This window comes from Cetorhinus maximus, chromosome 9, assembly GCF_964194155.1.
Source record: "Cetorhinus maximus chromosome 9, sCetMax3.hap1.1, whole genome shotgun sequence".
Lineage (NCBI taxonomy): Eukaryota > Metazoa > Chordata > Chondrichthyes > Lamniformes > Cetorhinidae > Cetorhinus > Cetorhinus maximus.
This window is the reverse complement of record NC_135887.1, coordinates 121,024,862-121,046,516: the sequence shown is the minus strand read 5'-3', so window position 1 is coordinate 121,046,516 and position 21,655 is coordinate 121,024,862. Positions and strand designations below refer to the sequence as shown.

Here is a 21,655-nt window from a genome sequence, read left to right as displayed (position 1 = left end):
TCTTCCACCCTGCTGTGGAACTCTAAGAAAGTTCAGAAAACAAACTGTTTTCTGAGACAAAGGCTTTTCTGGTCTCACTGGATGGCTGTTTCAGACCTTTTCTCGACACAGGGCTGGTCCCAGGACATCTTCCCCACACAGCCACCACAAGTCAACTAAACATCTTTCCTTAAATATCCATTTTCCCCTTCAATCTTAAATTCCATTGTTGTCAAACATCTCTTTGAACTCAACTTTTCTAAATATAAAAATCTTTCATGTTTTCCTATTGCCTCCACTTTTGGGTCAAATAAAATTTAACAACCTTCCCTTGTTTAGTTATGAAATGTTTGTAAGTTGTAAAAGTCTGTTGACACTTATAAACCCCCCTTTGAAAATTAATAGCTGAAAATTCAAGTCCCTTCTTATCACCTAATGTAGGTTGTAAAACCCAACCTATTTACTCGTACATTAAACTTCAACCATGCATTGTCACAAACCTTTACCTTTAATCTCTCAGTTCCCACAGACAAACTGTCTTTTACTAACCTTCCCCCAGTTTAATGAATCATGGACACACACACTCACACACACACACACACACAGCCTTCTTTATAGGATACTACCATATTCCCAAAATATTAAAGTAATAACATCTATCTTCACAATCTTAAAACTGGATTCAAAGCCACCACACATTCAAAAAAAAATGGTGTTATCCTATAATTTCAAATGTTAACAAAGACATGATGAGTATCACTCTATGCAAACTGTTCAATGACAAGTGACTCAAATCGATTCAATGTTTTCCCTACTTTTATAAAAAATATATTTTTTCATGGGATGTGGGTGATCACTGGTAAGGCCAGCATTTGTTACCCATCCCTAAGTTCCCTTGAGCCAAGTGGTATGCCACGACATTTCAGGTGGCAATTAAGAGTCAACCACATTGCTGTGGGCTTGGAGTCACATGTAGGCCAGACAAGGTAAGGAAAGCAGTTTCCTCCCCTAAAGGGCATGAGTAGATCAGATGTTTTTTTTTTAACAATAATCATTTCATGGTCACTACAATTTAAACTAGTTTTTTAATTCCAGATTATTAATTGAATTTAAACTCCATCACCCAGTGTCCCCAGAACATTAAGCGTGGGCTTCTGGATTCCTCGTCCAGTGACGAAACAAGACGCCACGATCGCCTTCACAGTTGTTTGAGATCCAAAAGGACTGTCTGAGCTTGCACAAGAATAACGCTCCGCTTGGACACTGAATAATAAACTTATTGTGAATTTCCTAGAGATCTACCGATTGGACTTACGGCATCTCGCTGCACTGTTGCTGTCCTATGGAGTCTCTGGAGACTCGCTGTCGCTGTCCTTGGTGCTGAATCCTCTCTGTATTGCTGGATTCTGATTTGTATTCACAGATTATAGCTGCCGGAAATTAAGTACAACTGACGTCTTCTGGTTTCAACCCCAGCACAACATTTTTTTTTTAAGTATCATCACAATTATATCTTTTTTTACAACACGAAGCCTCCCGATGCTAACGCGCATTAGAATTGTTACACAAGGGAAGTTAAGAACTGAAATGTCCAAGCCTTTAGCAAAAGGGCGCTTGAAATGTTTGTCTCCATCCCTACCACATTATTCACAACCTCAAAGTACAATTCAACTCTAAGCTGCGCTGCCTACCTCACACCCGTGAAGTGAAAGTCGCCGGGGAACCATAGGCTGCTCTCTCATTAGAGGTTGTGAGTTTAACCTGAGGGTCACCACACCTCAGGTGAGGGGCAAGATTGAGGAAGCAGGGCCTTCATAGATGACCTCTGCCGGTACCAAAATTGAACCTGGGCTGTTGGTGTCACTCTACATCACAAATCAGCCAACAGAGCTAACCAACCCCTCACAACCATCAGCAGCAGGATCAGCTATTTCCACGTCCATAATTTTACCTACTTCCACCCCATCTGCTGTTGAAACCTTCATCCATGCCTTTGCTCTCTCCAGATTGAACTGCTTCAAATTCTCTCCTAATTTAACTCCCATCCTTGACACTCCATAAACTTCAGTTTATCCAAAACTCTGTCACCCATATTTTCTACACAATAAGTCCCACTCAACCACCACATCTCTTCTCACTAACTTATATTGACTTCCAGTTCCAATCCCACCCCCACCTCACCTCCCACAGCATTAACTTAAAATGTTCATCCCTATGTTTAAATCGATTCATAGCCTTTCCCCCTTTATCGCTGTGATCCCCTCCAGCCCATGTGAACTCTTCATTCCTCCGAATCTGCCCCCTTGTGCATTGTTCCATTCTTTCACCTCAACATTGACAGCCCTGCCTTGAGCCGTTTAGCTTCTATCCTTGCAATTTCCTGCCTAAGCCCCATTGCTTTAAGACCCTGCTTAAAACATACCTATTTGCCTAAGCTTCTTTAACCACTTTTTCTTTGGCTTATCATCCAATTTTGGTCACTTATGCCTTTGTGCAGCACCATGCAATGTTTTTTTCTACATTAAAGATGTTATGGAAATGCAAATTGTTGCAAATTTTGTTAGTTTAGTTGCAGAGTGCCCAACTGTAATGAAGATCTTTTGGTAACCAGAAACTGCAAGTCCTCAAGAACTCTACTGTATTCAGATTGTTGATGGGGGCAAGAATGTAATCAAATATGCACCAAAGAGGAGGCAAATATCAAGATGGTGAATGCTGTTCAATGGATAAAGGACTTCAGCTGAAGTGGGTAAAATCTAACACCTTGTAAGATGAAAAAGGTAATGTTTGAACATCACTGTAAGGCACATAGCTTATGCCTATGGTGAATATTTGCAGGGAAAAAAAATGTACTGCAGAAAATTAGTAAAATGTTATAAGCAAAGTATCAATAGTGAAGTTAGTAGGGTGGCACCACTACTAGTAGTGGCTGCACAATTTGCAGCACTGATGCCATGATTGAACAGAAAATATAAGGAATAAGGAGTTTCCATGGGCAAACTCACCTTGTGCCAATACCCATGGATCTTTAGCGGAAAAGTAAAATTGTCACATAATTTGAGGATACAGAATAGACCATTGGATAATAAAGCACACATCAACAAGCTACTGAGCTGTTGGAAGTGCATCTTCATAAGGCATGGGACCAGGGAGACAGAGGACAGTGCTGAACCCATGGTTTATATCATATTTCATGGATATTCTGTGATTCACATATGTTATATGAATGCCTCCACACTGTGATTTTGTTCAACTCACACCATGTGTGCGTTATGTACATGGATAAATGTACTTATTTACATATAGTAAACCATCTACATTCCAGAGAGGGAGAAATAGTCATCCTGCAGTCAAATCAATAAAGCACCATTCACCAGAACAACAATTGTCATTACTTCCACTTGGGGACACTGGTTCAAATCACAAAGTGAAGCATTAAGTATCAATGATGAAGTGATAGCAGTGGTGATGGCTGGGGATTGTAAAACGGATTTATATGAAACAAATACATTTGATTCCCTTCTCCCACCCTACTAACCCTATCTTCTCCCCGTCTCAGCTTCTAGCTGTTTTTTTCTCAAATAATTCCAATATCCGGCCACAATGTTTGACTTCCTGTCCTAGCTGCTAATCACACTTTTTTGTAAAAAAAAGTTTTATAATCTTGTCCTAAAATTGTCCTAGATACTATTGTACCCTTTTGGCCTGCTGACCTATTTTTTCTAAAATTTGAACTGGATTTAATTTTTATAATCTGCCAAGTATTTTTATGTTCCTATTAGATCATTCATGTCCTCCATCCCCCAAGAAAAAGTTTATCAGATTATTATCCCTGGTCTTCAGCACAGGCTTTGTTAATCCCTTCTAAATTATGTATAGAAACTGGATTATCTCCTTCATAGTCCAAATTAGGCCTTACAAGAGCACTGTTCAATACATGCAATCATAGCAGTGGATTTGACCTCAACTGCCTCATGATATTTTGACATGGTAACATTTTGAAATCTTCCCTTTGTCTAAACTCACTAATCTAAACTCGTAGAAACACTCTGTCACTGCTGCTACTCTGCAAATGAGTAATCATGCACAGATAGATTATTAATGACCTGAACAAGGCCTTAATGAGCAAAATTCTGCATTTTCTTCAATGTCCACAAATATTTGTTATGAAGACTAGAAACACTCAGAGCAGCAGAAAACATCATTCATTCATTCTAAAACTTGAGGTCATCCAGAAACCTGTTGCCCATGTTCTTGCTCCCACAGAAGTTCCTTTTGCCTATCACCCTTGAGCTTGCTGACAACAGTGGCTCCCAGTTAAGCAGCACCTCAATTTTCACATTATAATCCTTATTTTCAAATCCCTTGATGACCTTCTTCAACTGTGTTCATCCAGTGTGGGATGTAGCCCACCTCATGTCCTCTTTTTGAGGGATGTCTGCTATATAGTGATGCGCTCGCACAGCATAGAGTCATAGAGGTCTACAGCACAGAAAAATGCCCTTCAGCCCATCGAGTCTGCACCGGTCAAACAAGTACTTAACTATTCCAATCCCATTTTCCAGCACTAGGCCCATAGCCTTGTATGCCATGGCACCACAAGTGCACATCCAAATACTTCTTAATTGTTGTCTATGTTCTCTATGTTGTCAGTAGTAGCTATCCATGAATCTCTCTCACCCTTACCACTTGCCATGGGTTTATTGGAAGGTTTAGCAGATTGATTATCAACCTGTCTGGCCACACCATGAATGCTCATTCAAGTCCTGGAGTGGGACTTGAATCCAAAACTTCTGGCCCACAGGCAGGGGTGTTACCCACAGAGCTTGAAAGCCTTGCCCCCTCCCCATCTCTGTAATCTCCTCTAGGCTGCACTCCTCCAATTCTGGCCTCTTAAGCACCCTAGTTTTAATCATTCCACTATTGATGCCGAGACTTTCAGCTATAAAGGCCCTAAGCTCTGGAATTCCTTTCGTAAATTCTTCTGCCTCTCTTTTCTCCTTTAAGAGTCTCCTTAAAAGCCACCTCTTTGACTAAACTTTTGGTCATCTGCCCTAACATCATTTCAGATGGCTCGGTGTCAAATATTGTTAGATGATGCCCTTGTGAAGCCACTTTGGACATTTCACTACATTAAAGGCTCTACATAAATGAAAGTTGTTTTTGTTAGTAATTTATACCCATCAATTTTTACCCAGGTCTACTTTGTTGCTAAAATTAGCCAAGCCATGACTTTCAGCCTCTCAGTAATATGTTACCACTCATTGAAAATATATTTGGATTATATAATGCATCATATATGTGCTTTATTTGACTTTTCATTACAGTTATACATAATTACATGCATGTTGAAGAATAGTAGTGTTAAAACAGTGTCACCCTTATATATTGTAATAGTTCATTACTTGCCCATAGAACATAAGCTTAGACACTGCTCTAAACTGAGATGATAACACGTATAAAATAAATGGTTTAGTGACTGTTAAAGTAACAGAGAGATGAATGGCATACAAAAGCATTAATCATTGAAATAATATCTTGAATACTAACTTCTAGGTTACCATCACAAAAGACAAATGCAGACAAGGAAGGTCAGTAGGTGCATCCAGGTCATCCTTCCATAGATACCAATAATCCCCCTAATGCCAGCCCCTTCCATCAATGCATCTAACTTCCTCTGAATGACTCCAGACTTGATCATTCTTTATCTGAAGTGCTTCTTGGTCTCAGACTAATTAATTATTTAACACAAAATAAAATGGATATTTATGTACACGTTTTGTTATACCATGGTTACATTACAGATGTAAAAGAAATCCAATATTCTATGCAACATGTTTTGTGGAAAATAATGCAATTCTTCTACATACTGGGAATGCAGTGTCTGAATTCAGATTGCCTGGCTGCCTGCATTGATCTGGTCTCACCATTTGAAATCTTACAAATTACGGCAGACAAGCCGTTACTTTGGGAATATGTTCCAATGTTTAATAACTTTGACTATCCCACACATTGTTAATCGATATTAAATAATCATAATGAATACTACTTCACATGTGCAGAATATTTAAGCAAAAGTGGTTCATTTGACCACTGACTCAACAAAATGCATTATGGTGGATATAATATACTGTCAGACCAATCTACTTTGTAAGACACATGGGTCACAAGCAAAGTATTTTGAGCCATTTACTAAAGGTAACACATTTGTGTTCTTGAGTGACCTGGATGCTAAACCTTTTCGGAATTTGTCCTTTGAACAGCTCCTTCTTTTCTTGAGTTCACCGTTGGGGTCGCCTGTTCTGAGGCTGCCAACTGACTCCAGACCAGAGATCCAGGTAAGGTCCTCAGAGAGCCTCTCATTATTTTCTGATAGGATTGTTTTCTTGTCCAGAATGGAAAGCTGTCTCATACTAACAAGCATTCGAGACGGTCTACCAACTGGTTTAGAGCTGCTAAGATTCTGAACACAAGAAAAGGCTATGAATACAACAATTATTTTCTTAATACATAAATGATTATCAGTAACTGTTGAACTTCCTATGAACCAGTTTATTCAATACATCCATAATTCTGTTATACCTTATATGTTATAAAAACAGGAATGTTGGAAATAAGACAACATCTATGGAGAGAAACAGAGTTAGTGTTTCAGGGTGATGACCTTTCATCAGTACCCAAAAATTTCTCTCCACAGATGCTGCCTGAGCTGCTGAGTATTTCCAGTAGTTTCTGTTTTTTACTTCAGATTTCCAGCATTTTGTTTTTGCATACCTTTTATGTTATTTGAAAAATGTCATGAATAGAAAGTGCTATGCAAAGTTATACATTTGAATGAACTCTCATAACTCATTAATGGCTTCAAACCTGTGATCAAGGTCATTAGTTCAATGAATATGTCAAATCCTATGGCCTGAATTTTTGGGATGGTGGCTTCTCACTTTCTGCCATCTGAACTGAGTGCCCTGCAGCCATTTCATGCTCGAATGAGTGTTCCGTGGCTGCAGGTGGGACTTCCAACCATCACTCGGGAGGAAGTCCCACATTAGAGAGCTGCCAGCCAAACTGATTGGCCGGCAGCTCTCTAGTCTCTGCAGCAACAACGCTGCAGTAGACAGAAGAACTTCATGAAAGCATCAGGGCCTAAATCCAGGGAGTTTAAGGAATCTCAGGGTGGGCAGAGTAGGGAAGGCCTGGGGTTGGGGGGAGGGGGCGCAAAGGGGGTGATCAGGGGAAGAGAGCAGGAAGGGGAGGGAGGTCCAGAGGCCACCAGACCTTAAGGCATTTGCATCCAACTTGAGCAAGGGTCTTCTATGAAGCTCCCCACCCCCCGCAACTCCGAGAAGTAATTCTCGGGTGCTTTTTCGGGCTTCCCCCACAGAAGCTCCTGCCAGCCTAAAAATTGAGGCTGGGTGGGAAACGACCCTTAAGTGACCTATAATTGGCCACTTAAGAGTCTCAATTGGGCATGGCCGGACTTCTTGTCCGAGGTCTTGCCCACCCCAACGTAAAATCGTTGTGTGGTCCGGACAGGCAAGAATTCGAATTGAATCCCATCGCTTTAATTTCACGCTCTGCCCACCCACCTAAAAACCCGCTGGTAGGGGAGTGTAAAATTCTGGCCTAAGATTATTGCATTGGACAACAAAATTTTTGTTGGTATCATATTCTGCTATTCTATCCACTTAAAATTTTGGACTACAGTACTGCAATTCTAGCAATTTTCCCTCAAACTCCATGAGTAATCAATTAATTCGCAGAAGACTTTTTTAACACTTTCATTTGTTCATGTTGCCCATCCCTAATTGGCAGTCAGCAGTTGGTGGTGAGCTGCCTTCTTGAACCGCTGCAGTCCATGTCGTGTAGGTACACCCACAGTGTCATTAGGGAGAGAGTTCCAGGTTTTTGCCCAGCAACATTGAAGGAACGATAATATAGTTCCAAATCAGGATATTGTGTGACGTGGAGGGGAACTTTCAATCAATAATGGTCATGGTTAGATTTGAGCCCTTATGCCCAGGGTTATTAACATGGGCCTCTGGATTACTAGTCTACTGACATTACCACTACACCAACTTCTCCCAATTTTCCACATTGTCAGGTAGATGCCAGTGTTGTAGCTGTACTGGAGCAGTTTGGGTAAGCACCCAGCTAGCTCTGGAGCACAAGTCTTCAGTACTATTGGTGAACAGTTGTCAGGGCCTATAGCTTATGCAGTATCTGGTTGCTTCAGTCGTTTCTTGATGTCACATGTAGCGAATCAAATTGGCTGAGGACTGGTAGCTAATGCTCATGATCTCAGGAAGAGGCTAAGATGGATCATCCACTTGGCACTTCTGGTAAATATGGTCGCAAATATTTCAGCCTGGTCTTTTGCACTGGTTTGCTGGGCTCCCCCACCATTGAGGATGGGGATATTTTTGGAGCCTCCTCCTCCAGTTAGTTGTATAATTGTCCACCACCGTTCACAACTGGATGTGGCAGGACTGCAGAGTTTTGATCTGCTCCATTGGTTATGGGATCACTTAGCTCTGTCTGGCATGCAAGTAGTCTTGTGTTGTAGCTTCACCAGGTTGGCACCTCATTTTTAGGTATGACAGGTGCTGCTCCTTGCATGCCCTGCTGTACTCTTCATTGAACCAGGGTTGTTCCCCAGGCTTGATGCCAATGGTAGAGTGGGGGATATGCTGGGGCGAGGTTATTGCTTATGGTTGAATAAAATTGCACGGATGCTGATGGTGCACAGTGTATCGTGAATGCTCAGTTTTGAATTGCTAGATCCATTTGAAATCAATTCCATTTAGCACAATGGGACTTTGTCTCCACAGGGCTGTGCAGTGGTCACTCCTACCAATACTGTCATGGGCATGGATGTTGGTGAGGATGAGTTCAAGTAGGTTTTTCCCTCTTGTTGGTTCCCTCACCACCTGCCACAGACACAATCTAGCAGCTATGTCCTTCAGGTCTCAGCCAGCTCAGTCAATAGCAGTGTTACTGAGCCATTCCTGGTGGTGGACATTGAAATCCCCCACCCAGAGAAAATTTTGTGCCTTTGCAACTCTCAGGTCTTCCAATTGGTGTTCAACATGGTGGAATACTGATTCATAGGGCAACATTTTCACCCCGTCAGGGAAGATGTACAGGAGCGGGTGCGGGCAGGCAGGTTCTGCCAGGAAGCGCTATGCGCTGCCTGTGCGGGTGGGGGGGGATTCCCTGAGCCGGCAGTGTGCTCTTTCGTGCATGTATGCAAAAGAGCGCACAGTTCTCCCTGAGGCAAAGTGCTACCTCAGGGAAATTGGCTCAGAATTGAAACATCAAACAGAGATGAGATAAAAATTTTACTTCCATGTCCCCTCATGTGACACTGTCACATGAGTTGGGACATGTCCATAATTTTTATTTTAAAATATTCTGGAATTTTTAAATTGCTCATGAAACCTCATCATGGATGAGGTTTCATGCTTTTTCAGAAGCCCACCAGGGTTCCCGGCCTCCCCGCCAACCTTAAGGTTGGATGCGCAGGTCCATTAATGATGTCAATTACTTTTTTAATGGCCTTAATAGGCCGTTGACAGGTCGGCAGATGCACAGGCAAGTCGGCTGCGTGCCCACCAATCTGAAAATGTGAATGGTGCGGGGTGACGTCGGGATGCCCGCCCGATGTCACCCTACGTCATTTAACATGTCAGCGAACGGGCCCCGCCCCCACTCGCTGACCAGAAGATACAGCCCATAAGCTGAGGGGAGCATGGTACACAATAATAAGCAGGAGGTTTCCTTGCCCATGTTTGGCCCCTGATGCCATGAGACTTCATGGGGTCCAGAGACAATGTTGAGGACTCCCAGAGCAACTCCCTCCCGACTGTATACCACTGTGCCACCATCTCTGCTAGTTCTATCCTGCTGATGGGACAGGACAGGACCAAGGGCTGGTGATGGTGGTGTTTGGGACATGGTCTGTAAGGTATGATTCGTTGAGTATGCCTGTTGCTTGGTTAGTCTGCGGGGCAGCTTCCAAATTTTGGCACAAGTCCTCAGATGTCAGTAAGGAGGATTTTGCAGGTCAAGAGGGCTGGGTCAATGCTTTGAGAGCTGTCTGATTTCATTCTTTTTTGACTTTGCAACTAGGCTGCATTGTTTAGCCACGTGATCGTCCCCCAATTTTCCACGAAAAGTGCTGTAGTTATTTCATATATCCTTCTCTTCCAATGGGCTAGCAGAGAATAGGAACTCCACAATGAATTACAGATGCGCACTCATGTCTTAACCATATGGTTTCATAATGCATTAAGTATAGCATCTCCTTGCAGAGATGGTTGCAGGAAAAAAATCTACTTTTTGAAGTTGAATCGTTTTTTCTCTTTTGCTCTCCTAGGCCATGATAAGAATTTTAAGAGTGGAGGTAGGTAGATGACTATTGACATTTTCAGCAGGCAGGGTTTTCCCGTCGGCGAGCGGGGGGCGGAGCTCACTCACCAACGCATAAAATGAAGCACGGTGGCGTCGGGCGGAACTCCCAACATCATCGCGCCCCATTTCAATTTTCAGGTAGGCAGCGGCTCAGCAAAATCAGCTGTGCGCCCACCGACCTGTCAACAGCCAATAGAGGTCATTGACAGAGTCATTAAACTAATTAATGGACCTGTCCATCCAGCCTTAAGGTTGGCGGGCAGGCCAGGAGCCCCGGCGGGCTTCAGAAAAAGCATGAAACCTCATCCACGGGCGGGATGAGATTTCATGTAGGTTTTTTAAAATTTAATTAAAGTTTTTTTAAAAAGTTATGGACATGTCCTAACTCATGTGACAGTGTCACATGAGGAGACATGTCAGCGAATTCGTTTTTTTCTATTTTTAATAATTTGTACATTAGAGCCCATCTCCCTGTCAACGGCAGCACTTAGCCACAGGGAGAGGAGTGTGCTCTTTCGTGTGCATGCACGTTTAGGGATTCCCCCCCGCCAGCACAGGGAGCGCATAGCACTTCCGTGTGGACATCACGCTGGGCGGGCATTAATTGACCCGCAGATGTAAAATGGCGGCACGCCCCCAATTGGGGGCGCCGATTGGAGGCGCGTCTCTGCGCACCCACACTTCAACTTCCCCCCAACGTGGAGAAAATCCTGCCCAATGTCTGTCAACACCGCTGTCAGCTGGTAGAAAGTGTTGAAGTGCTAACCACCTGAGCTGGCCAGACTCTCTTCATTATTAATAAGTCACTGACCACCTCGAGGAAACAGAAAATACAAAATTTAGTCAAGTATGAAATGATAATCTTGTCTCTCAGTCCATAACAGCACAAATCATATAACTTGACTGAGAATAGTTTTCTATGACTGCAAACATTTTATTCACTTATCACATGCCTGGTAAAATATGGATAGGTAAAAAAAAATAAAGCCTAGTGATGGGACTCAAAAATAAATGATATAGATTTGCACTAAACCTTGTTTCTAAGTCACCAGCATCATAGATGCTAGTCTTTAGACAATTCAAATCACTTCATGTGATATCAAGACACAGTCAAATGCCCTGAATACAGCAAAGGCAATGGGCCCTGACAGCATCCTAGTTGTAGTACTGAAGACTTGATATCCAGCACTAGCTATGCCCCCAGCCGAGCTGTTCTACTATAGCTATAACACTGACATCTACCTGGCAATATGGAAAATTGCCCAGGTATCTCCTACCCATAAAAAGTAGAACCAATAAAATCTGCCCAGTCTACTCTCAATCATCAGCAAAATGACGGAAGTTGTCTTTGACCATGCTATCAAGAAGCACTTAGCAATAAACTGCTCACGAACGCTTAGTTTGTGATCCATGATGGCAACTCAGCTCCTGATCTCATTACAGCCTTGGTCCAACATGGACAAAAGAGTTGAATGTAAGAAGTGAGGTGAGAGTAACCGCCCTTGGCAGCATTTGACTGAGTGTGCCATCAAGGAGCTCAAGCAAAATTGAAGTCTATGGGAATCAGGGGCATCATGCCCGCATATTTATATTCATGGATTTATAGAAAATGGACACATTACTTTTAAAAGCCAAATGGAGAATGGACAATCTGCTTTGAAACAAAATGGAGCTGAGAGTTCAGGTGACCTCTTCATTTCTGCCAACATACATGGAACTACATCGGGCTGGAAGTTAGCCAGCTTATCTGGTCAGGATATTAAAATGCAAACAACCTTTAGGAACATTCCCTTAAGATATTAAAATGCAACAGATCTTTTCTGTGGATATATATTTTGTGGCTACCATTGTAGAAGATATAGATACTATGGTTATTAACAAAAACCAAGTTGTGATAAGGAACATGTATTAACACACAAATTGAGAGCAACCTCAGTGAGTCAATCTGGCCAGATAGAGAGAAAGACCAGCAAAAGAAAGACCCTGTTTAAAATCCACCAGCAGGCAGAGAATTGAGGGTAGCTTTTACCTACCGATTTGAAGAGCCAAACCGGATCTTTGCTACAGAGGTTAGACAGCACTTTGACAGGCGTGATTCCAGGAATCTACTGCTGTAGTGTTCCTATTTCTTATGTTCTTATGTTTTTATTATCGTGGATTTTTCGCTGCATGCAACAGTCGAAGTGGGCAGTACCACCCACCAGTTCTCTAATACTGTCGCAAACAGTTGAGGGAATGCGTGCAGCATTGAAAGCCCCATTAATAACAATCCCTTTAGTTTCAGGAAATAGAAAAGACTTTCATTCAGTAAACATCCAGCTGGTGTGCAATGTATCCTGCATATTAACGTGCATTAATCTGGAAACTATCATGCCACTTCTATCAAACTTACACCCACTCCAACCTCAATGGTTCTGAATCATGCAACAGGGTGTTGCTTAGTACCTATGGATATTCTTTGCAATTATAAATAATGGCTCCAGTTGAATGTTAGCAGACAGAGGGGAAGAATGAACTCAAAAAGACCCATTGGACTACAAGCATTTTAGCAGACCATGAGCACTTTGAAATAAAAGCAAAATACTGTGGATGCTGGAAATCTGAAATAAAAACAGAAAATGCTGGAAAAACTCAGCAGGTCTGACAGCATCTGTGGAGAGAGCCCTGAAGAAGAGTCATGCGGACTCAAAACGTTAACTCTGTTTCTCTCTCCACAGATGCTGTCAGATCTGCTGAGTTTTTCAAGCATTTTCTGTTGTTATTTATGAGCATTTTGTAGTCTGGTTTTAGTTGCCTGGATAAACATATTTGAGCCCTGTAGTTCAACTCAGCAAGAGTTCCCATCCATTCTTAGCTTAGGACATCTTGTGTAGTCTAGTTATCAACCTATGGCTCTTTGCTAAAAAATTAAGGAATTACATTCAGAACATTGTAATGCAAGCTGTACACATACATATTTTTGAGAAGGTTCATTCCCTGTACACCACTGTCTGGTCCATTCTGCGAGGAGTCTTTCATCAACCGCATACGTTCTCTTGGAAGAAATCTTATACAACTTTTCAATGGCGTTTTCTGTTGGTACTTTAGCAATTCGTAAAGGCTCGAAATAAACATTTCCTCGATACCCCTGCCATACCTTCAAAACAATATAAAAAACAGCGCAGTAAAATTGTTTCAGAGTTCAATGTGCTGGCTTTACCAATTTTGGGGCATTTACTTAGCTCAACCAGCCCTTTAGTTATATAAAATATTTTTCCCATATTGTTAACCTGGCAAGGTCAATGCCAATTTGGACAATTGGATCAATGCTCTCAGTTTCAAATTCCTGTAGGATTTTTTTTATATTGAATGTTTACTTTCACAAATCTTTGCTCTAATGCTTAACTTGCAGTGTAATTCCAGAGCCAGGAATATAGGAACAGGAGTAAATCATTCATTGCCTCGAGTCCATTCTGCTTGGCGTCAGGACTCAGATTGACTCTGAGTGGTGTGAGGGTCATTCAACGTGCCAGTCCTACACCATTTTCTATTGTCACTATATGCACTGTGAATCCAGTGTGGTGTCAAACCTAGTTTACAAAGCGTTCAGCATGTCCATTGGAACCTGGAAACTTTGGAAGCCTACCTGAAGTTAATTTAAATATTCAGAGAGTGAGGATTCTTAACAGTGCTCTCTAAATGTCTACAATTCAACTATTGGTTACATGCCAGCACAGAGCAATCTCTTAAGCAGGACAATTAAAGTTGCAGCCAGGAAACGTAAACAGGGTATTGCCTGGTTGAAGTCTCATGTTAAGTGCTTGGCTAAAACTGGTGGAACCACTAATTTTAGATTAGATTAATGTGGTGGTAAGGCCACTGTGCTCCTGATGCATAACTCACACAGTTGAGAAAGAAAGAACTTACATTTATATAACACCTTTCACGATCTCAGGACATCACAAAACATGTTACAGCCAATAAAGCATTTTTAAGTATAGTCACTGTTGTAATGTAGGAAAAGCAGCAGCCAAGTTGCACACAGCAAGGTTCCACCAACAGCAATGTCATAAAACCAGATTAACTCATTTTATGGTGTTTGTTCAGGGTTAAATCATTTCTTTATTCTTTCATGGGATGTGGGCGTCACTGGCAAGACCAGCATTTATTGTCCATCCCTAATTGCCCTTGGACTGAGTGGCTTGCTAGGCCATTTCAGAGGGAAGTTATGAGTCAACCACATCATTGTGGGTTTGGAGCCAAAAGCAGGCCAGACCAGGTAAGGATGGCAGATTTCCTTCCCTAAAGGGCATTAGTGAACAGATGGGTTTTTACAACAATCAATGCTAGTTGCCATGGTCATCATCACTGAGACCAATTTTATATTCTAGATTGTTCATCTGTATTTAAATTCCACCAGCTACCATGGTGGGATTTGAACCCATGTCCCCAGACCAATAGCCTGAGCTTTGGGATTACTAGTCCAGTGACATTACCACTACTGCCATCATCTCCCAGGATGCCAGGGAGAACTGTCCTGCTGTTCTTTCAAAGGATCTTTTGCATGCACCAGACAAGGATTAATGTCTCACTCAAAAGACAGAGCCTTCAACAGTGCAGCACCACACCTGTACTGGTGTATCAACCTGAATCTTGTGCTCAAGGCTCTGGGGTGGGACCCACAAACTTCTGAAATAGAACTGAGAATGCTCCCAACTTGGTTACAACTGACAGCAATGTACCATGCTAAACTTTCTGGATTTGCTCTCAAGTCTGCCAGCTCTTAGTCTTAGAGAATCTGGCAGGTTTACTATCAGGTTGCTGCAGGTTGCACAAGTTCTCTGAATTAAGTGTTGGCAGCCTCAACACTCACTAAAGTCAATATTAAAGAATCTTTAGCTGTGTTTATAACGTCTCTTCTGCTTCAATGGAAAGTGGTATAAGGTGTGCAAAGCAAAATTGGTGGTAAAACCCTGAGGTGTGAGATTGCAGCCAGGAGGATGTGTCAAGCTGGTTGGGGACTTCCCAAATTCACCCTTAAACATGCCAAATAAAATGACCTCTTATTCACACAAACTGTGCATCTATTTAAAATGGCTTGCAGCAAAGTAAGTTGGGTAGAAAAAATAATTTTGTATTTTAAATTAATCTGCAGCTATTTGTTCCAAGCGGGACATTGTCATTACAGAAAGTGACTTCCCCTTTCTTTGTTCTTAAATTTTTACTTACTGAAGTTACTGAATTTTAGAGTTAAAAAATATTTTTCTTATCCAGAGTGCTGCAATGTTTCATTCTCACAATTAGTCATGTTAAAACAAGCCAAGGAAAATTGGACAGATAATTGATTTAATTACTCTTACTTAAGTGTCTATTCCACTTTAATGCTCTATTATCTCTAAGTTCTCAGTTAAGAGCATTATCCTTGCAAGGCCTCAAAGAGGTGAAACAGATAATTAATTAAGCTGAGTATAGGTTTAAAGAATTCTTGCAGGTAAAAGCACAGCATGTACTCTGGAGATATGATTAGGTAGCATAATTGTTGAAATCTACTTTAATCTTAAATTCATAGATCCTCTGGAAATGATTGTAGAAGACAAGAATTGATAATGTGAAGAGAAAAATGTTTCTCTGGGCTTCAGACTCACTTTTAGTGGGCACAATGAAGTTGCTGCATCTTGGGAGGTGGGATACTTTGTAGCTCGGTAGTAACGTGACTCCAAAGTTCTGCACAACAAAGACAAACACTTCTTACAGTTTTTTTACTCAATAATAAGCTATATTTGTTTAAGATATTCAGCCATTCTTTTCTGAAGATGCATGATCATAACAATATATGTACATATATAAATATAATAATTTACATATTAGTCTTTTTGGTAAGTTTACCATCCAACATTAGTTTTGCCTTATTATGTCAACGACTATACAAGCCTCTTCACTCAGGTTGGGAATCATAGTATTTGAACTTTATGTTATGGCAGGCAAATGATAAATGCCAAGCTGCCCAAATCCCAGAGAGAAACTTGAAGCGGCTGTGCCACAACTATTTGCAATTTGTACTTATTTTGAGATGCAGGCTTTGAATTCAGGTGAAAAGAAGGCCACCAAGTCTTATAGGTTTCTTACAAAACTAAATTAAATCTTTATTAATAGCAGAAATGATTTTAAGCACATACATAGATCTACAAATTACTACTATGATAACTTCTAAATTACTTAATTAATCTAAACCCCAGTTACACCTTGGGTTAAGGCCACAGTGAGGCACATAGGTTTTTAAAAGACCTAGGCAAAGTAACACACAATACCCTGAACAGTGGAATTCAAAGTGAGTTTTATTAGCTTCAGTTCCTCGTAGGCAGCAGCTTGAGGCTTTTCACACTTCTGTTAGATCTTAGAATTCCTGCCCTTATACACAACCTTTGCTCCTTTATACATATTTTCCCCTTTGAATGCAAATTCCCATTGTTTCACTATGTCTTTGGACTTAACCTCTCTAATAATAAAATCTATTATAGTATCAATTTTACTAATAATCTTTGGGAAAAATAAATACACTGTTTCTGAGCTTCTCCTGACTAGATGTAACATTTCACTCCCTCTTCTGAATTCAAGCTAGTCTGGTTTATTTTAAAATGCAAATGTTCCCTTTACACCTTAAATTCTAAAATGTCTGTGTTTACTTACTTAACATTTCAAACCTAGCTTATCTTCTGATACATCAAAGCCTTCAGACCAGCTACCTTTAATTCAATTAAGCACTCCCCACCACCCCCCACACACACACACACATAGATACAGACATAACTATTACTCTACTTTGCAAAAAATTCCAATAACATTATGAAAATTATTATATCTTCCTGACACTTTAGTTTATTGTATAATTAAGTGGGACAATTAACTCATCTTGGTGGCATTGTAAAAAAAAATACTCACAATTTGTTATGGCATGGTCTTTTGTTGCTCCTAAACATCATGGCAAGTATCCAATCTGAAGGCCTGCAATTGGTTTCAACAGGTCTCTTAGATATTTTCATGCTTGGATTCTCAGTCTGAGAGATGCTGTAAATAGAGTCATAACAGTGCAGGAGGTGGCTATTCAGCCCATTGAGTTCATACCTGCACTCTGTAGAGCAATCCAGTCAATCTCATTCCCCCACTCTAACCCCATAACCCTGCAAGTTTATTTCTTTTGAGTGCATCCGATTTCATTTTGAAATCGTTCATCGTCTCCATCTCCACCACCCTCACAGGCAGCAAGTTCCAGAACATTACCACTCACTATGTAAAAAAGTTCTTCACATCTCCCTTGTACCTCTGGTCCAAAACCTTAAATGTGTAACCCTAGTTCATGTACCATCAGCTAATGGGAACAGCTATTATTTGTCTACTTTATTTAAACCTGTCAAAATCTTGTATGCCACTATCAAATCTCCTCTCAATCTCCTTTGCTCCAAGGAGAACAATCCCAGATGCTTCAACCTAACTTTGTAGTGAAAATCCCTCATACCCGGAACCATTGTGGTAAATCCCCTCTGCACTCTCTCAAGGACCCTCACATCTTTCCTCAAGTGTGGTGACCAGAACTGGTCACTGCTAGTAGTGGCGTAAGCAGAAATTTATAAAGGTTCAGCATAACTTCCTTGGTATTCAATAAATACCTGAATGTGAAGCAGTTTAGATACAATGTGGAAATTGCACCAACCATGTAGTGGAGCATGTTTTGCTCTCTCTGCTGATATCAACTACCTCTTATGATGCCTTTACTCTAGAAGATTAAGGTTGGTGCAATTTCAGCCTTGCATTAACTCTAAACACAACATTTTGGAGACAAGATACAATGGACAGAGATTCCCTGGAGACAATAGTCTCACACAATTTTGCAATTTTGCTCATTGTTTAGCTCATTGTACCTGAACAATGCTCTTCAGGAACTATCCGCATGGTCTAGTTCCAACCCCCATTAAATCGATCACAGAAACATTAAGGTGCTGTGGGTAGCGCCCCTACCTGAACCAGAAACTCTAGGTTTAAGTCCCACTCCTGATGGCCAAGGAAGGCCTGCTCACAACAGGCTGAGAGTCAATTGTAAATCCTTTTGATGACAGGTGGTAAGAGTGGGAAAGACTCCTGTTCAGTCATGTGATGGAAAGAAAATTGGAGCCTCTACCATCACTATTCATAGCTCCAGGCTATAGTTCCTAAAACGCTTTAAAATATGTATCCGCAGTTGTTTCCTCTCATGAATGAATAATAATCCTATCACCGCGGCATCAGCTTCGCTTTTCAATTGTTTTCTTTATCAAACGTTATGTGCCAAATCCATTATTTTAGACGAAGGGTGAACTGAGGAAAAACGGCGCTAAGTAATAAGTTAAAGTTTTCCAATTTCAAATAGTTGAGCGGCCCGGAACATATCAGTATTGAGTGAGCTTAAAACAAAAAAGCTTGAAGTTACATGACCGACCTGAAGGTATACCTACCTCTGTAGGCAGACGCAGGGGAAAGCTGCGATTTTCCTTCCTTGTTGATAACCGATAGACTCCAAGAGGGAGCTTGGAGCTTGTAATGAAAGGACAGTATCTATAATAACAGCTGAGAATAACATGTTCTGTGCACGATGAGCAGGTATTCAAGGATCAGAATTTCTAAACTGCTAACTCTTCAATGCAATGCCTCTGGGTTTGTAGGCGTACGTTATGTAGCACACTGAGCAATGCAAGGCGTTACTCAGTGTGAAAAAGGAAAGGTGACTTCATAAGAACAAATACATCTTTACTTCAGAATTTGTTGCAATCGCCTCTTCGATAAAAGCGACAACGGTGTTCAGAGTGATGAACTGAGACACACTCATACTGCTGTCTAACTTTTAACTTAAACTCATCCTGAACAGAGACGTGTTCCCATTGAATTTTCCTACCTGTATTTTCCTATTGTGTATCGTCGAACTTCACCTCGCTTAGATAAATTATGAGTAAGGGATAATTAATAATTAATCAACCACCTGCCTTAACACCCAGAAAGATATCGAGGGTTGGCTATCGGGTAAAATTGGAAACTTTTACCGTCGTTCCTGAAGAACGGTCTCTGTAAGAAGGCCAGGGAAGCTTACATTCTGGGCTGGCAATTAATTCGGTTGGCAGATTCAATAATCCTCTTCCTTAGCAACAATGCTGCTTCTGCAGAGCTGCACCAAAACACTGCACTATTCTCCTGTCACTGTGTGTGTTTACAAGAAGAAGCCTTGAGGTGCTCACTGTGCGACACAATAGAGCCAGAAGAGCTCTATTACAGAAAGAGCATTTTACTGAAAATCCAACTCTAGACATTTTCAAAGTCATAGAATAGCTACACACAGAACGAGGCCAATTGACCAGTTGTGTTCTGACCAGCTCATTGCAAGAGCTAATTCCACTCCTCTGCCCTGAAACATTTTCTTTGCTCTTCAGGTGCTTATCCAATTACCTTTTAAAAGCCACGATTGAACATGCCTTCACCAAACTCTCAGGCAGTACATTCCAGATCCTAACCACTTGCAGCATATAAATGTTATTTTTCTTCATGCCACCATTGGTTCTTTTGCCATTCACCTTAAATCAGTGTTCTCTGGAAGATTCACCTGGGTTTGGCTAGTGGAAGGAATCTCCATGGTAATCCACACTGTGAAAGTTTGTTCGGGGATTAGAAGTTACCCAGATGGAAAAGGAAAAAGGAAATGAGCCATCAGGAGCTGTGAATAACTTTGGACTGGTTCCTGCAGAATGAAGTGTCCGCTTCAGGGTCAGAGTAAAGTCAAGCCATGGAAGGAGTTTTTTGGTCATTTTAAATGTTAAATGAGGAAACTTTTCTGTAGTTTGGAGTGTAAGTTAGCTACTAAAATAGTGTTTAGTTAACATTGCTTTTAGTTTGTCTGTTACAGTAAAAGTCTTAAAACTTGAAATTTTGTTCTGCGATTCTTCCAGTCAGTCACTGGAAATTCAAATATCTCTCCAAAGGCTATCAGTCTCTATGGGGTTCATTACACTTTGTTTTTCATTTTGAGCCTCCATTTATAAAGCCCAGGATCCTGTGTGCTTTTTAAACAACTTTGTCAATCGGCCTTGCCACCTTCAATGATCTGTGCTCATATACCACTGGGTTCCTCTGCTCCTGCACCCACTTTAGAATTATACTCTTTACTTTACATTTTCCTGTTCTTTCTATAAAAATGAATCACTTCACATGTCTCTACATTAAATTTCATCTGCCATTGCTTGCCTATTCCACCAGCCTGTCCATGTTGATGCCTGATCATTATCCTCCTTACAGTTCACAATACTTCTAGTTTCCAAAGTTGGGGTGTAAGGGGAGGGTAGCACCTCTCATAGGCAGGCTCGCCACACTCTTTGGAGTGACTCATACTGTATTAGTCCTCACCTTCACCAACTCTCACTTTAGCTCACTGTAGCATACGACAGTGGCCACACCCAGTAAACCACTTTGACAGGTGGGCCAAACAAGGTGAGGGTAGCTGTCAGGTCTGCTACCCTTGGCGACTTAGGGATTTGGCTACACGGGCATGCGAATATGATTCCAACAGACTGGGCGGATGAGACTAATCGAAGGTCCAATGGTCTTGAAGGTTGATCAGCATAGAGCTTGACAAGACACAGAAGATGTTTTGGTCACCACTGCACCTGGATCAATCTCCAGCCATCTAGACTCGTCGCATTACTGGACCAAGATAGGACAGGATGAAAAAATGAGGCTAATGATACGTCCTGCTCCCTCACTATAATCCAATTCAAGCGCTAGTTATGTTCATCATCTTATGATGTACATGGTCATCTTCTCCTCAAAGGATGAACAAGAAAGAAGAGACTCCAAAGTAATTATTATGCCAGCTCATTCATTCCTGGATTTTTACTGCGTTTCTTCCCTGTTCTGTTTTAGAACATTACAAAACAATTGTCCACATATGTAGTGCAATCTGCTCTATGATACAAGAAATACACTAATATAAGCCATGATAGCCTTTGCAAACATGTTATAAACTATTACATCATGTAATCTACAAAAGAGGCATCACTGTCACGCAGCTGTATTTGGTGACTTTGGTGAGTTTATCCAGTATTTCTCTTTAATACAGAGGGAAGCCATTTATTCAAATAACTTCTCACCATTTTTATTATTTATTTAGTTTAATTTAATTTAATTTTTATTTTTTATTTCTTTTCCCCCCCAACCACAGCCCCTCCCACAGGGCCACCTGTCACTTGTTGTTATATTTTGCCTTCGCAGAGTG

At 41.1% G+C, this 21,655-nt stretch overlaps 1 protein-coding gene across 1 annotated transcript; it reads right to left on the bottom strand.

The window, feature by feature from the left end:
* Positions 1–5,267: 5,267 nt before the first annotated feature.
* Positions 5,268–17,560, bottom strand: LOC144684251 (uncharacterized). Its single transcript, XM_078547889.1, has 3 exons — positions 17,308–17,560; positions 16,014–16,092; positions 5,268–6,442 (listed from the first exon to the last, which is right to left on the bottom strand). The coding sequence occupies exons 1-3, from the start codon at positions 17,406–17,408 to the stop codon at positions 6,113–6,115; spliced, it is 510 nt and encodes a 169-aa protein (XP_078404015.1). The 5' UTR covers positions 17,409–17,560; the 3' UTR covers positions 5,268–6,112.
* Between the last annotated feature and the right edge of the window lie 4,095 nt (positions 17,561–21,655).

Bases quoted from the DNA above. Each gene is read 5' to 3' on its own strand.
- LOC144684251 (XM_078547889.1), bottom strand. From the start codon at position 17,408: ATGAAAATATCTAAGAGACCTGTTGAAACCAATTGCAGGCCTTCAGAT. The intron at 16,093-17,307 runs GTGAGTATTTTT...TTTGTTGTGCAG, and splicing joins AGACCATGCCATAACAAATT to AACTTTGGAGTCACGTTACT. The intron at 6,443-16,013 runs GTGAGTCTGAAG...TCTTGTGTTCAG, and splicing joins CTTCATTGTGCCCACTAAAA to AATCTTAGCAGCTCTAAACC.